Source organism: Lethenteron reissneri, chromosome 23, assembly GCF_015708825.2.
Source record: "Lethenteron reissneri isolate LAM-NWPU_2019-01 chromosome 23, ASM1570882v1, whole genome shotgun sequence".
NCBI classification, from domain to species: Eukaryota; Metazoa; Chordata; class Hyperoartia; order Petromyzontiformes; family Petromyzontidae; genus Lethenteron; species Lethenteron reissneri.
In genome coordinates, this window is record NC_083801.1 from 13277154 (window position 1) to 13288958 (window position 11805).

At 50.4% G+C, this 11805-nt stretch overlaps 1 protein-coding gene across 2 annotated transcripts in view; it reads right to left on the minus strand.

The window, feature by feature from the left end:
* The window catches only part of LOC133346014 (E3 ubiquitin-protein ligase MARCHF9-like), a 32674-nt gene extending 28583 nt beyond the window's left edge, over positions 1-4091 (minus strand). Inside the window, exon 1 of one of the 2 annotated variants that reach the window (XM_061557262.1) lies at positions 3616-4091. In XM_061557262.1, coding sequence (XP_061413246.1) covers positions 3616-4068 — 453 coding nt within the window. In that variant the 5' untranslated portion in view covers positions 4069-4091. Of the gene's footprint in view, positions 1-3582 lie in introns of both variants that reach the window. The other variant, XM_061557261.1, reaches the window with a different exon arrangement.
* Between the last annotated feature and the right edge of the window lie 7714 nt (positions 4092-11805).

Genomic DNA, 11805 nt, shown 5'->3' on the forward strand with positions numbered 1-11805 from the left:
GGCTTGGACGGGCTCAATGTGCAGATGCGGAAAGACCTTCACTATGTGGAGCTGACGAAAGACTAAATAACATTCCCTTGGCCTACTCTTCTTGCACGCTGGCCAGACGTATTTGGAAGAGGTGGGAGTTAGCCTGCCCACTTTCTACTGCCGCGCCGGGAAATTGATCCAGCGGTGACCTCTGGATGGACAGTCCAGTGTCCTAGCCATGACACGACGACAGCATGAGCCAGACTGTGCAAAACAACGAGCGCAGGAAATGCGTCTCTTGCGAAAGCAGACGCGGGGATTGTGAATGGGGCGCGCAGAGAGGGAGTGCAGAGGTCAACTGCGCCGAGGCGACCTCTCCAGACGGAGCAAGGGAGAAATTAGATGTTCTCATTCAGAGAAATCTCCTGACTGAGATCCCGAAATTGGAAGTGATGGATATACGTGAGATGCATGTATGTATGAGTACATGTATGAAATAATGGATGGATGGAAAGTGAGCATGTATTATTCATTCACGTACGAATGAATGCATGCATGGAGCATGGGAAGCCTGCATTAATGAATGCATGCATGTATATATGTATTATGCGTACATGAAATATAAGAAGCATATGTGCATACGGCACATGCGAAGCATTAAAGTATTATCATTGTAAGCATTCATCGTTGTGTTGGCCCTGATGAATGCATGCTTAGACGAGGGACAGCCTTGGACACTATTGTCCTGCCTGCCTGGTGGTGTACAGGTCGCATGTATTGCATATATCTTTCAGCATAAAAATCACGCACACACACATTGAATCTGTTACATATACATGTAGGGCAGCATTAAAGCGCTCGCTGTTTTAGTGCAGTGCTGTGCAGGACGGGCTGCGCTATCCCCCGAGGAAATCGAATACACAGTCGACACCCCTCTACCAGAAGCTGCCGCGACTTGCAGTCCCGTCAACCTCCATTACGTTGGGGAGATGCGTGCGTGTGATGTACGTATAGCAGCCGTCATTCGCATATTATTCGTACAGACAATCGTGAGTGGCTGATGAATAAATCTAATGATACTCTAAAAAGGCTTAGAAAGATGAAACTTGGCGCTAAAATACTGGGCTACATTGAGGTCACGTTGTACAGCGGGATGGTACGGGACGGTGATGGATTTGGGAGGTCTTCATCCAGCAGTGGATAGATCACGGCTGTTGATGACGATATGAATAAACCGAAAATTGAGAAATGCCAAAAACGAAAAAAATGTCTAACGTGGGCCACGTAAAAACGTCCACGGATATGTATTGGTTTAACTCGTGAGGCAGGCCCAGTCTCGAGTTCTGTATTGCTTTTAGTTTTGTGCTAAACACTTACAAATAAAAGATCACCATCATCAGTGAACCAAATCATTCGCCTCTCGTGGCGTGTGCCGTTTAACCGATGGGAAACTATTCCAGGTAATTGTAAACAGCAGACAAAATCCGAGTGATTTACACTCCATTTGGTTGAATCTCTACATCACAAGTCCCTTACCGTTCGCACTTCCGACTCCACTTCGTTTTCAAGTCCAGGCTCGACACTTTTCCTCTCCCTCCACTGCCCACGCCTGACCATGTCCACTTGTCCACCTGTCTGCGTGTTTCTCTTTCCCCTCTCTATTTCCCCTCTCACAGCGGTGATGTTTGGTTCTTCCCCTCATGCCCTCCTGTCCAGAACACCCCCCACCCTCTCCATCAAAATCAAATCAACTAATCGTCCCCGGGATGTGCACGTTGTTCTGTCGTGCCGCAGCATCTTGAGTAAGACGCGGTCGCATTTTAGCGCCCCTGAAACATCCTGTTTTGTGTCGTTTTCTAAATAAGTGGCACGTACTTTCTGCACATTGTGTGGCCATAAAAGTAGGGCTCACGATAAAATAGATTTATTAGGACCTCGACATGACACATCGCGGGAACCGTTAGGTGTGTGCGTGACTGCCCACGTGTGTTTTACACGTGAGTGCCTACGTACGTGCACCTCTGTGTGGGCGTGTGTGTGTCTGTATGTATGTACGTACGCACGTATGCACGTGCGTCTTTGTTTTTGTCGGTGGTATTTCTATAGCGGGGTGGTTACTGCTGTCACGGCCAATTCCAGTAACGATTGTCTGAACCAGTCCTGGGCCTCCCCTAGGTGGACTCAGCATGGTGCGATGCTTAAGCATCACCACTCGGGAGACAAAGGCGGCCCGGCGTGGTCCTGGCCACATCACTCCCTCCGTTTCGGGCTTCATAGCTGCTTCCTAACAGCACTTGCCCCAATCGCCTGTTTAGGCTATGCAGGTCATCTTTGTAATTGTGATCATTTTGTGTGTGCATGTCCGTCTGTGTGCATGTCCGTCTGTGCGTATGTGTGGAGAACGATGGCACAGTGGTTCGCGCACTGCCCTACAAATCCAGCCACCGGGGTTCGACTCCAACACAGCCCGGGATAGCGTCCAGTGGCGAGCGATATTTGAACCTCACCTAGGTCAACTTGACCTTAAATGAGTGTCCGGTGAGTTATATAAACGCCGGTTAGTATGGAGACAAAGGCGTGGTGCTGGCCACACCACTGCCTCTTGTGCGCCCTTTTCCGGCCGTAATAGGCGCTCGCTAACGGCACCTGCCCCCAACAGTTTGCCTCGACTACGTTGGGGGCATCTTTGCGACTCTTTTTTATTTTCGATACAGATGCGCGTACGCGTGACCAGCGTGTGCGCGTGTCTGTATGTGGACGCGTGACAGTCGCGTGGCTCTCGGGGGTGCAAGCGCTTCACCGCACGAAGCCCCTGGCGCCCACAGGGGCACGCAGTTCGGAGGAGATATTGGGCAGGGAGCCTCATTGTATTGTCTGCGCCGTGCCAACCACGCTGCTATGCCACTGATGCGTATCGGTTCATGAACGTGTTGGTGTGTACGTGTGTGTGTGCGTGTGGCGAGCGGTAGCGCGCTGCGCTACGGACCTGGCGACCCGGGTTCGATTCCCGCTCACGACCCACACCTGTGGCGATTATCTGAACCGGTCCTGGGCCACCCCTAGGTCGACTCAGCCTCAAATGAGTACCTGGTGCGGTGCGTAAAAACATCGCCACTGGGGAGACAAAGGCGACCGGCCGTGGTGTTGGGCACCCACCCCCTCGTGTGCCGTGCCGGCCTTTATAGGTGCTCGCTGACAGCACTTGCTCCTACGGTCTGTCAAGGCTATATGGGGGATCTTTTGTTTGTTGTGTGCGCGCAGCGTGTGTATGTGTGCTTGTCTATTTTTGTGGGGAGCGGTAGTGCAGCGCTCAGTGCGCTGCGCTCCGGCGACCCGAGTTCGATTCCCGCTCACGGCCAACACCAGTGACGATTATCTGAACCGGTCCTGGTTCAGATAATCGACTCAGCCACAAGTGAGTACCTGGTGCGATGTGTAAACATTGGCACTAGGGAGACAAAGGCGGCCGGGCGTGGTGCTGGTCACCAACGCCGTTGTGTGCCGTGCCAGTCATCAGAAGTGGCCGCTAACAGCGCTTGCCCCAACAGTCTGTGGCAGGCAATACGGGGGATCGTTGTGTGTTTATGTGCGTGTATGTGTGCGTGCGTGTACCTGTCTGTCTGTCTCCTCATCACCGCTGCTCACCTTCTCGGGACCCTGGAAGCATATCCTGCACAGCGGCGTGCGCGTGCCCGTGTTGCCGCTGTTGAGCGACTCGGCATCCCCGTGCCGCTCCTTGGCCGTGGCGCCCTCCTCCTCCTCCTCTTGCCGCTGTCCAGCAGCTTCAGCAGCTGCTGCAGCCTCAGCGCCACGCTGCACGCGGTAGTCTGTGTACTGTGCCTGTGAGCCACACTGAGTCCCGGCACCATGGTTTTGCTGCTGCTGCTGCTGTTTTCCCGTCAGCTGCCGACCTCCCCCAACGCTGCTGCTGTCGCTGTCCTCGTATCCGCTCTGGTCGCTCATGGCGGCGCTGACTGAACGCTTGGGGGGCAACAGCAGAGTCTTGAAGTTGCCCAGAGCACCACCACCACCTCCTCCCCCACCAACGCCGCCGCAGCAGCAAGTCTCAGCGTCCTCGCAGTATCCACGGCGCAGCATCACCGGCGGGCCGCTTCTAAACCACCCGGGTCTCCCTTCCCTGCCGTTCCCGTATCCCGCTTGCCCCCCCACCCCCCAAATCCCTTATCCCAATTCCCAAATCCCAGAAAGCCCTGGGTGTGCTGGGTGTGCCCGATCCTCTCGCGCCGGGCAGCGCGGGGCCGGTGCTGCTGCTGCTGCGTCCACGCTGGGTACTGCTGCCGCTGATGATGCCGATTGCCGGGGAGCAGACGGGGGAGAGGGAGACGGAGGGGGTGGTGGTGGGGGTGGTGGTGGTGGTGGGGGTGGTGGTGGGGGTGGGGGTGGTGGTGGGGGTGGTGCTGCGCGCGTTGCCCGCGCTGTCGAATCGTCGCTGACGTCACCGCGAGCTGGGGCGACCGACCTGCCGCGGGCACGTGCTGCTCCCCTTCCTCCTCCTCCTCTTCGAATCCCGCTCCCGTGTTTTTATTCCTCGTCCCTGTCCCCCCCAATCTCGGGTCCCACCACTCGTCCTGCCCCCCCCCCCCCATCTCGCTCGCACCCTCCCATCACATGCTGGGCCACCACCCACCGCCCGCCCCACTCATCGCTGAACCCGCCGCCACAACGACCCCTTCCGTTCTGAGCACACGCGGTGCACAATCCACACCGCCGATAAAGACTCCTGCTTCCTGATTATCGACCGGTGGTGGTGATGGTGGTGATGATGATGGAGGGGAAGACTGATGTCGCTGAAGATGGTAGACGATGGTGATGACGTCTACCAGACTTGATCTTGATTTTCTTATTCTTAGCTGGCACTTGATGAAATCATATGTGGTAGGTGGTGTTTATGGTAGCGACGACGAATAAATGATGGTGATTGACAATAATGGTAGGGATGATGACAGTCGCGGTGGCGGTGGGTCGGTGTGATACCGGACTTAACAGCTGCTCGCGATCAGTACGGATCTTTGATGATGCATTGTATGTTGAGGGTTGGTTTGGGGGGTCTTTAATGATCATGATTTTTGACTGTCCATACCCCGACGATCTACTCTCTACAGACTCCGCGAGGGACGATGACGACGGCGACATCACATCTCATGCCCCTGTCTGCAGCGAGCGACATTACACTCATTGCAACGACGGTGATGACGGGGATTACGACAAATATATTCCATACTGCAGCATGGGAACATTGCACTCATTATAATAACTGCGATGGTGGTGGTGGTGATGATGCGTATGGCATATGTATAATATCACTGCAGCATGAACCGTTTCACTCATGATGATGACTACAATGATGATGATGATGGTGGTGAATAATACTTCGTTGTTGTAGCGTGAAGCATTCCGCTCATTACCACACCCTTAAGCACGGCAGCCCGCGAGCACAGACGCGCACAGACACGGCGGCGTCTCATCCACGCACAGTGCACACATTTCATGTGTTCGTCTCATGGATGCGTTGTCAAGAGTTTACACACAAACACGCGCTGCAATTCAACAGTCGCGCTGTTGTCAAAAGTCGCGAGTGTCGCGCGAGCAGAGCGACCCCCCCTCCCCCCTCGGCCGTGCGCTCACAGCCACCCTGCTTCGACCCCGCTCCCCACTCACCCTCCACACTGTGAGACCCCCACCCTCCCAATCAGAGCCGTCCCCCGGGTACGGTGAATCGGGGCGACCGCCCCGGGCCCCGGGGCTCGCGTTTTACGTCACCGTGTCGGTGTAACACCGCCGCCGGTTTAGTTTGGCTTCCAGGACCGAGTCGGCGGTGTTTAGGCTACCCACGCCTGCCACCTCTCTTCTCCTCCCCGCCGCCCACGCCTTCATCCAAACAGCTGAGCTCAGCAGAGCAAAACATTCCCACGTAGGCTTTCACGACCAATATATTACGATGCGTGAAAATCTTCTTGGTTCTTTCGGTAAAGTCACGTAGAATGGAAATGATAAAATAATCAAAATAAAACATAATAAAATAAGTAATTATTTTATTATTTTAAAATAATACAAATAAAACATAATAAAATAAGTAATTATTTTATTAGTTTTTTTATTTTATTTTATTATTTCCATTTTACGTGACTTTACCGAAAGAACCAAGAAGATGAATCCCTGCAGTCACGAAAGCTTAAAATCGAGAGATGCATGAAAAGTTTATTTTGGGTTGAGATCTGTGTATGGACAGGATGGGCCATAATTAACTACCTGATTTGTTTTACGTATAACTTTAGAAAAATTCAATAAAAACACAAACTCTAAATGATAGAAAATTATTTAATTCATGGAGATTCGATATAATTACGCATGCAAAATAATATCCTAGAAATGACCGCGTGCGTTGCGTTGGGAAAATCCGTGCTCTTTCAACGGCATTTTCCATCACTCTCCTCAAACTTGCTGGCGAAGTCGGAGATCGACCGGTTCGAGGTCTGCCAACAACAACAACGCTTTGCATCCACCGTTGTTTCTGATTCCCGAAATCGGGAAATCAACCCCCCAATACAGTGCAGAGTTGGAGCCGTTCGGGTCTTAAAATATCTGCAATAGTCTCTCCGTGTTGAAATAATTGAACAATTGTTTCTGAAATACATGTCAACTATTCTTGCACGCTGCTGAGGTGTATACCGGTTCATCACAAAACTCCCAGGCTTCTACTTTATTTCTACAAAAAAACATGTTGCAAAGTAATTTAACACAATACCGGTATTTCAAATCAGGTACAATTTCCAGCTCTACCCTCCGCCACCCGACAGAGCCAATTAGAATCAAGTCGTCACGTGCGAAAACACGCCACGTTGATTTTGTGTTTCAACAACACCGGAGGAATGTTGAAAAGCAGGCAAAATGTCTAATTTTCTTCATCACCTTTTAGCCATAAGTTGCGAAGGGAGGCGACAGTGGCGCGGCGAGGTTCTCGTCGAGACTCCAGTCCAGTACTAGAGTCCGGTACTACAGGAACCAGGGTAAAAAGCCGACCACGTGTTTTGGGGAGGGCTCAACTGGGACACCCGTGGCGGTGAGCCGGCAGCCGCCTCCCCCCCCCCCCGCCCACATTTACATAACCACGCGCACCGAGCCACTAGCCCCCGTCCACACGGAGGGGCCTCCACGGTCACTCACTCTGTCTCTCTCTGGCAGCTAAACGCTATTCGGTGATGATGTGTTGTTGGCATTGTTGCACAAGGACACGCATACACGAACTAATACAAACTCGACTCGATGACAAAGGGTCATTGCCCGAAACGTCGCCTCGGCCACTACGCTGTTTACCTCGCCCGCTACTCGGTTATCCCCGCCCTTATGAGGAGGCCAGCAAATAAAATAAACTACGACAGTTCCGATTTTAGAGAAATGTTTCAGGACACCGAGATAGTCTTTCGGACACCATCGAGACTGTCAATGGGGGGTAGGGGCGGGGCGGGGAGGGTCCGGGGTTAATGGGTGGAGGTCTGTGGGTGCCAGCAGCAGTGGAGTTGGGAGAGAACGACCTTGGGGGTGTCCGCTCCTCGGTGACGGCGTTACGCACATCGACACAGCGTGCCCGCTCTCCCTCGCACTCTCCCACCGCTCCCCTCCCTCCGTAACTCCCTTACTTCTCTCTCTATTGTCCTTTGATCCATTGCGCATACCACTCAACAGCTGTGCTCTCATACTACTCACTCGCACGCGTGGGCACTACCGCCTTCATTATCAGCCCGGCGGAGTCGGGGGGGTCGAGTCCCGCATTTGTGAATGAGATGTCATGTGGGGGGACAGGGAGAGGGGGGGGGGTGTCTGTTAGAGACATCTGAAGGCGGTACACGCAGCGGCACGCCGAGTGGACTTCACAAGCAGCCACGATGATCATAATTCGCCTTACCCGCCCATCAATTAGAGTGCCAATGATGAGAGTGGATGTGCAAAGGAGACCTGTGGATGTCCATAATTGACACAATTGTAAGTGTCCCAGGCGAGCAGTGGACGCCTGTGAGATATATGTAGGAGAGGGTTACGATAGACATCACAACAAATATTCACTTTAAGATGTTTTTTGTTCATGTTTTAGTTTTTTGTTTGTTGCGGTTGCACTCGATTCAAGAGCCGAATGGCTCACAGGGTTATACCTAATAAATGAACTTGAACTTGAACATCAAGAATCAACTCCAATCGTGGGCTCCAGCAGGTATCTGCAGCAACTTAAAGTCCCACCACCTCGCTCCCCTACACCATTCCCGCCTCCTCCCCCAATATTCCTCCCGGACATCTTTATCAGAAACTGGAGCAGCAAGTGTTGCGATCAACCACTTGTGTTTAGATGACTCCCTAAACAGTCGTCACACACTCAAGCTAATCAATTGACAGCAAATTCAACACATTCGTCAATAGCACTGCCTTTAAATACAAACATATTGGGCGACGTTTTGGACAGTGCCCATACTTTAGATCCGAGAAAAAGATATTGATCGACATCTACGAAGTTGAACATTTCTGTCGAGAATGCTCAATCTCCGCAATATAAACATTTTAATTCCCAAATTAATGCAATGAAATAAGTATAACCCGTAAAAACAAAGTTTTTCACTATAAATCCTTTATATGCGTGGCGGCTCGAGTCCTCTCGTCCTCTGGCTTGAGATGGCTGCCACTTATGGGTCAGATGATTGTCTGCCAGTATTAAGCAATTGGTAATTCAATATTTAATTAGTTTTCCCTAAACAGTGTAAACTTTTGGATTTTTTTTTCCACGAACATTAATTGTCTCGCACAACGAGTCTGTGTGCAAAATGTCAGCTCGATTGGATCACGGGAAGTGGGTTAAAAAACGCCCGAAAGATTTGCACGGTCGTAAGCAAGCACGCAAGCACGCAAGCAAGCAAGCGAACTTAATATAAAGGATTTAAAAACACATAACAGGGTGTAAAACTGTACCCTATATCAACGATACAAATACTGTGGCTTGTAAGAGCGACCGTCGCGGAGATGGAGCGATGAGATCGGTTCAAGCCTAGGAGCAAGCTGTGTTGACGCATCGGAGGACCTGTGATGGATGAAAACACCATTGTGACGATGCACCACGTGGCCTGTCATCCGGCACCTTGGTGGCCAGGGCTGGTGGGTCACACACGTGATCACACACGTGTTTCGAACCTCCATTCCCGTGAGCCCTGAGAAGGCGGTACCGGACACCAATGTGGACGCTATTTGTTCAATTCGTATGGGGTAGTGTTTCCCCCTCGCATTCGTGAGTTTTTTACTGTGCTCCGGTTTCATCAATTGGCTGAAAACCTCTTTATATTTAGAGGATCACAAGAGCTTGGGCAACTGTTGGCATCGGCTCACTGCCTGGCTGCCTTTCCCACGTGTGTGTGATTCCTCACGCCTTTGAGTCGTTCCCTCTTCAAGAGTGAGTGAATATTGTGTTGAATAAGTAGTATTGAGCAGTAGATGGACAATGGATTTCGAATCGATAATGACGATGAATTATTAATGATTGTAATTCATACATTTTGCTGACAAATGATTGATGATGATTTTATGACGATTGATAACGTTAATGATGGTTTGACGATTTATATTCAAATCGATTATTAACGGTGCTTAGTGTTGAAAGATGAATGACTTGGGGCTATATCCTCAACAATGATTGGCGCGCACACACACACACGGCATATACGCAAGTTGAGTCTCAACCGAGAGTGGCTCCATTCTAACTTAAAACTCCGCATAAACACCGCCGCACGCGTGGCAGCAAAGCTTTCCAGTCCTCGCGATGATGAATGGGTTTCCGTCTGCGCCAAGCACATGGCGTTCTCAAAGCGCCGTGAACTTTAATAGAACACCGCTGCATTTCAAAAGCGAGCCATCGGCACGGGGGGGTGGCGGTTGGGTACATTGTGTCTAAGTTTAATACCGCAGCATTCTCAGGGGGACATGTCGCGAGACGGGAGAGATCATTTCCGATAAACGACACTGGTGGCGGATTGCAGCCCGAAGAGGAGAACGCGTCCAAGAAGGAGAGATGAAATACGTGATTCGTTCATGTGCGAGGCGTATGGTGGTATAGCAGGACTGGATCGTGGCCTGATGGTGACGAAGCTGGTAAGGGGCCGTCCATAAATGACGTCATGTGATTTTGGACGATTTTTTTACCTCCCCCCCCACCCTCGTCACACGGCGTCATAAAAAGTCAGACCCCCCCTCAATATGACGTCACAAAGCTCTCCCCCCCAAAAAAAAAACATGTTTCCATTTTGAAAATAAAACATGCTTCAAATCGCTTTAAACTATTGTCATTGTAGTGCATATTTAATGTGGCGCTGCACTCTGATGTTGTAGGAGAAACATTTATTAAGTCTATTTCATTAAGTAGAACGTATTGTAGAACGTGTTGTCTATATTTATTTAAAGTTGCGCATTTTGATGTGACGTCATATTTCTCAAAGTCCCACCCCCCTCGTCACACATCGTCACAAATGTCTGACCCCGCCCCCCCCAGGTGCGTGACGTCATTTATGGACGGCCCCTAATGGAATGGCAGCCAAAGGAGTGATCACGTCCGACTTGGAGCGCGATTCGATCAGCTCGTATGTAGGAGCGAGTGGAATTGATGATGGGCGCATGCTAGTTCATAACATCGATATTGCCGAGTGTTAGCCAGCGTTATGTAAATATTGAATGCGTTTTTTCTCGCACGTAATTAAAATAAAACAATACGTGCGATACTGCGTTGGTCGTGGTGGTGTACAAGCACACACGTAACACAAACTAAAGACACATTCATATTTTTGGTTCTTTCGGTAAAGTGACTTTACCGAAAGAACCAAGAATATGAATTTGTCAAGAATACGAATCCCTGCAGTCACGAAAGCTTTCAATCAAAATTTAAATACAAATTCGTCAATAACATTACCCTAAACATCTTCTACTGTATATTTATAAATATGAGACGTTGTGGCTGATGGCCATTTCCTGAAAGCAACCCCATCGCACATCGCCGCGACTCGCATGCCCGGTGCAACAAGAGGCTTAATTGAGAGTAATGAGCGCCTGCGTGGGACAAGCCACGCGCGCACGCGACCGCCTTAATTGGTGCATTTTGCGATCAATGCATACGCAGCTCGCAAAGGCAGAGCGTGATAAATTGCCACTCGTTAGTCGAATGCGCATCTATTCTATGCGCCTCACACGTTTGTTGTCACCAGTTGGTGATGTTTACATACTGCGCCAGGTACTCGCATAAGGCTGAGTAGACCTAGGGGAGGCCCACAACCGATTCAGATAATATAATCACCATTGATGGGTAGCCTTATGGCCGTAAATCAAACGCGCTACACTATCGCTCCATGACACACACACATGCACACATGAGCGCTCGGTTGTGTTTGGGTGAATGGATTTTCTAGGTCGTATTTAATCCATACGGAGGCGTGGATTCGATGAAGTATAGGAGGCAGCCTTCCCCGTTGCTATATAGACTCACTGTTGCTGCTACGTAGTTTGACCATAAAGCATCCTTCAACTACAACTGCCATCCACCCACTCCTCCCTGACATCCATCATTCGCACCGGGCATATAGCAGCGGTTCACCCCCGCCAGTTAAATTGTCCCGTGGTGTCACTTGCCATAAGTAAAGCAAGCAATGGTGGAGGGTTACAAGAAACTCAATGGGCCGGGGATTCATTGCAAAAGAACGGTGCCCTAAAAATGATCTTGCATTCAGCTCCTAATAAATATAAAAGGCGCATAATTATTACAAGCACAATTGAAAGTACACTTAAATGTTGTTTGTT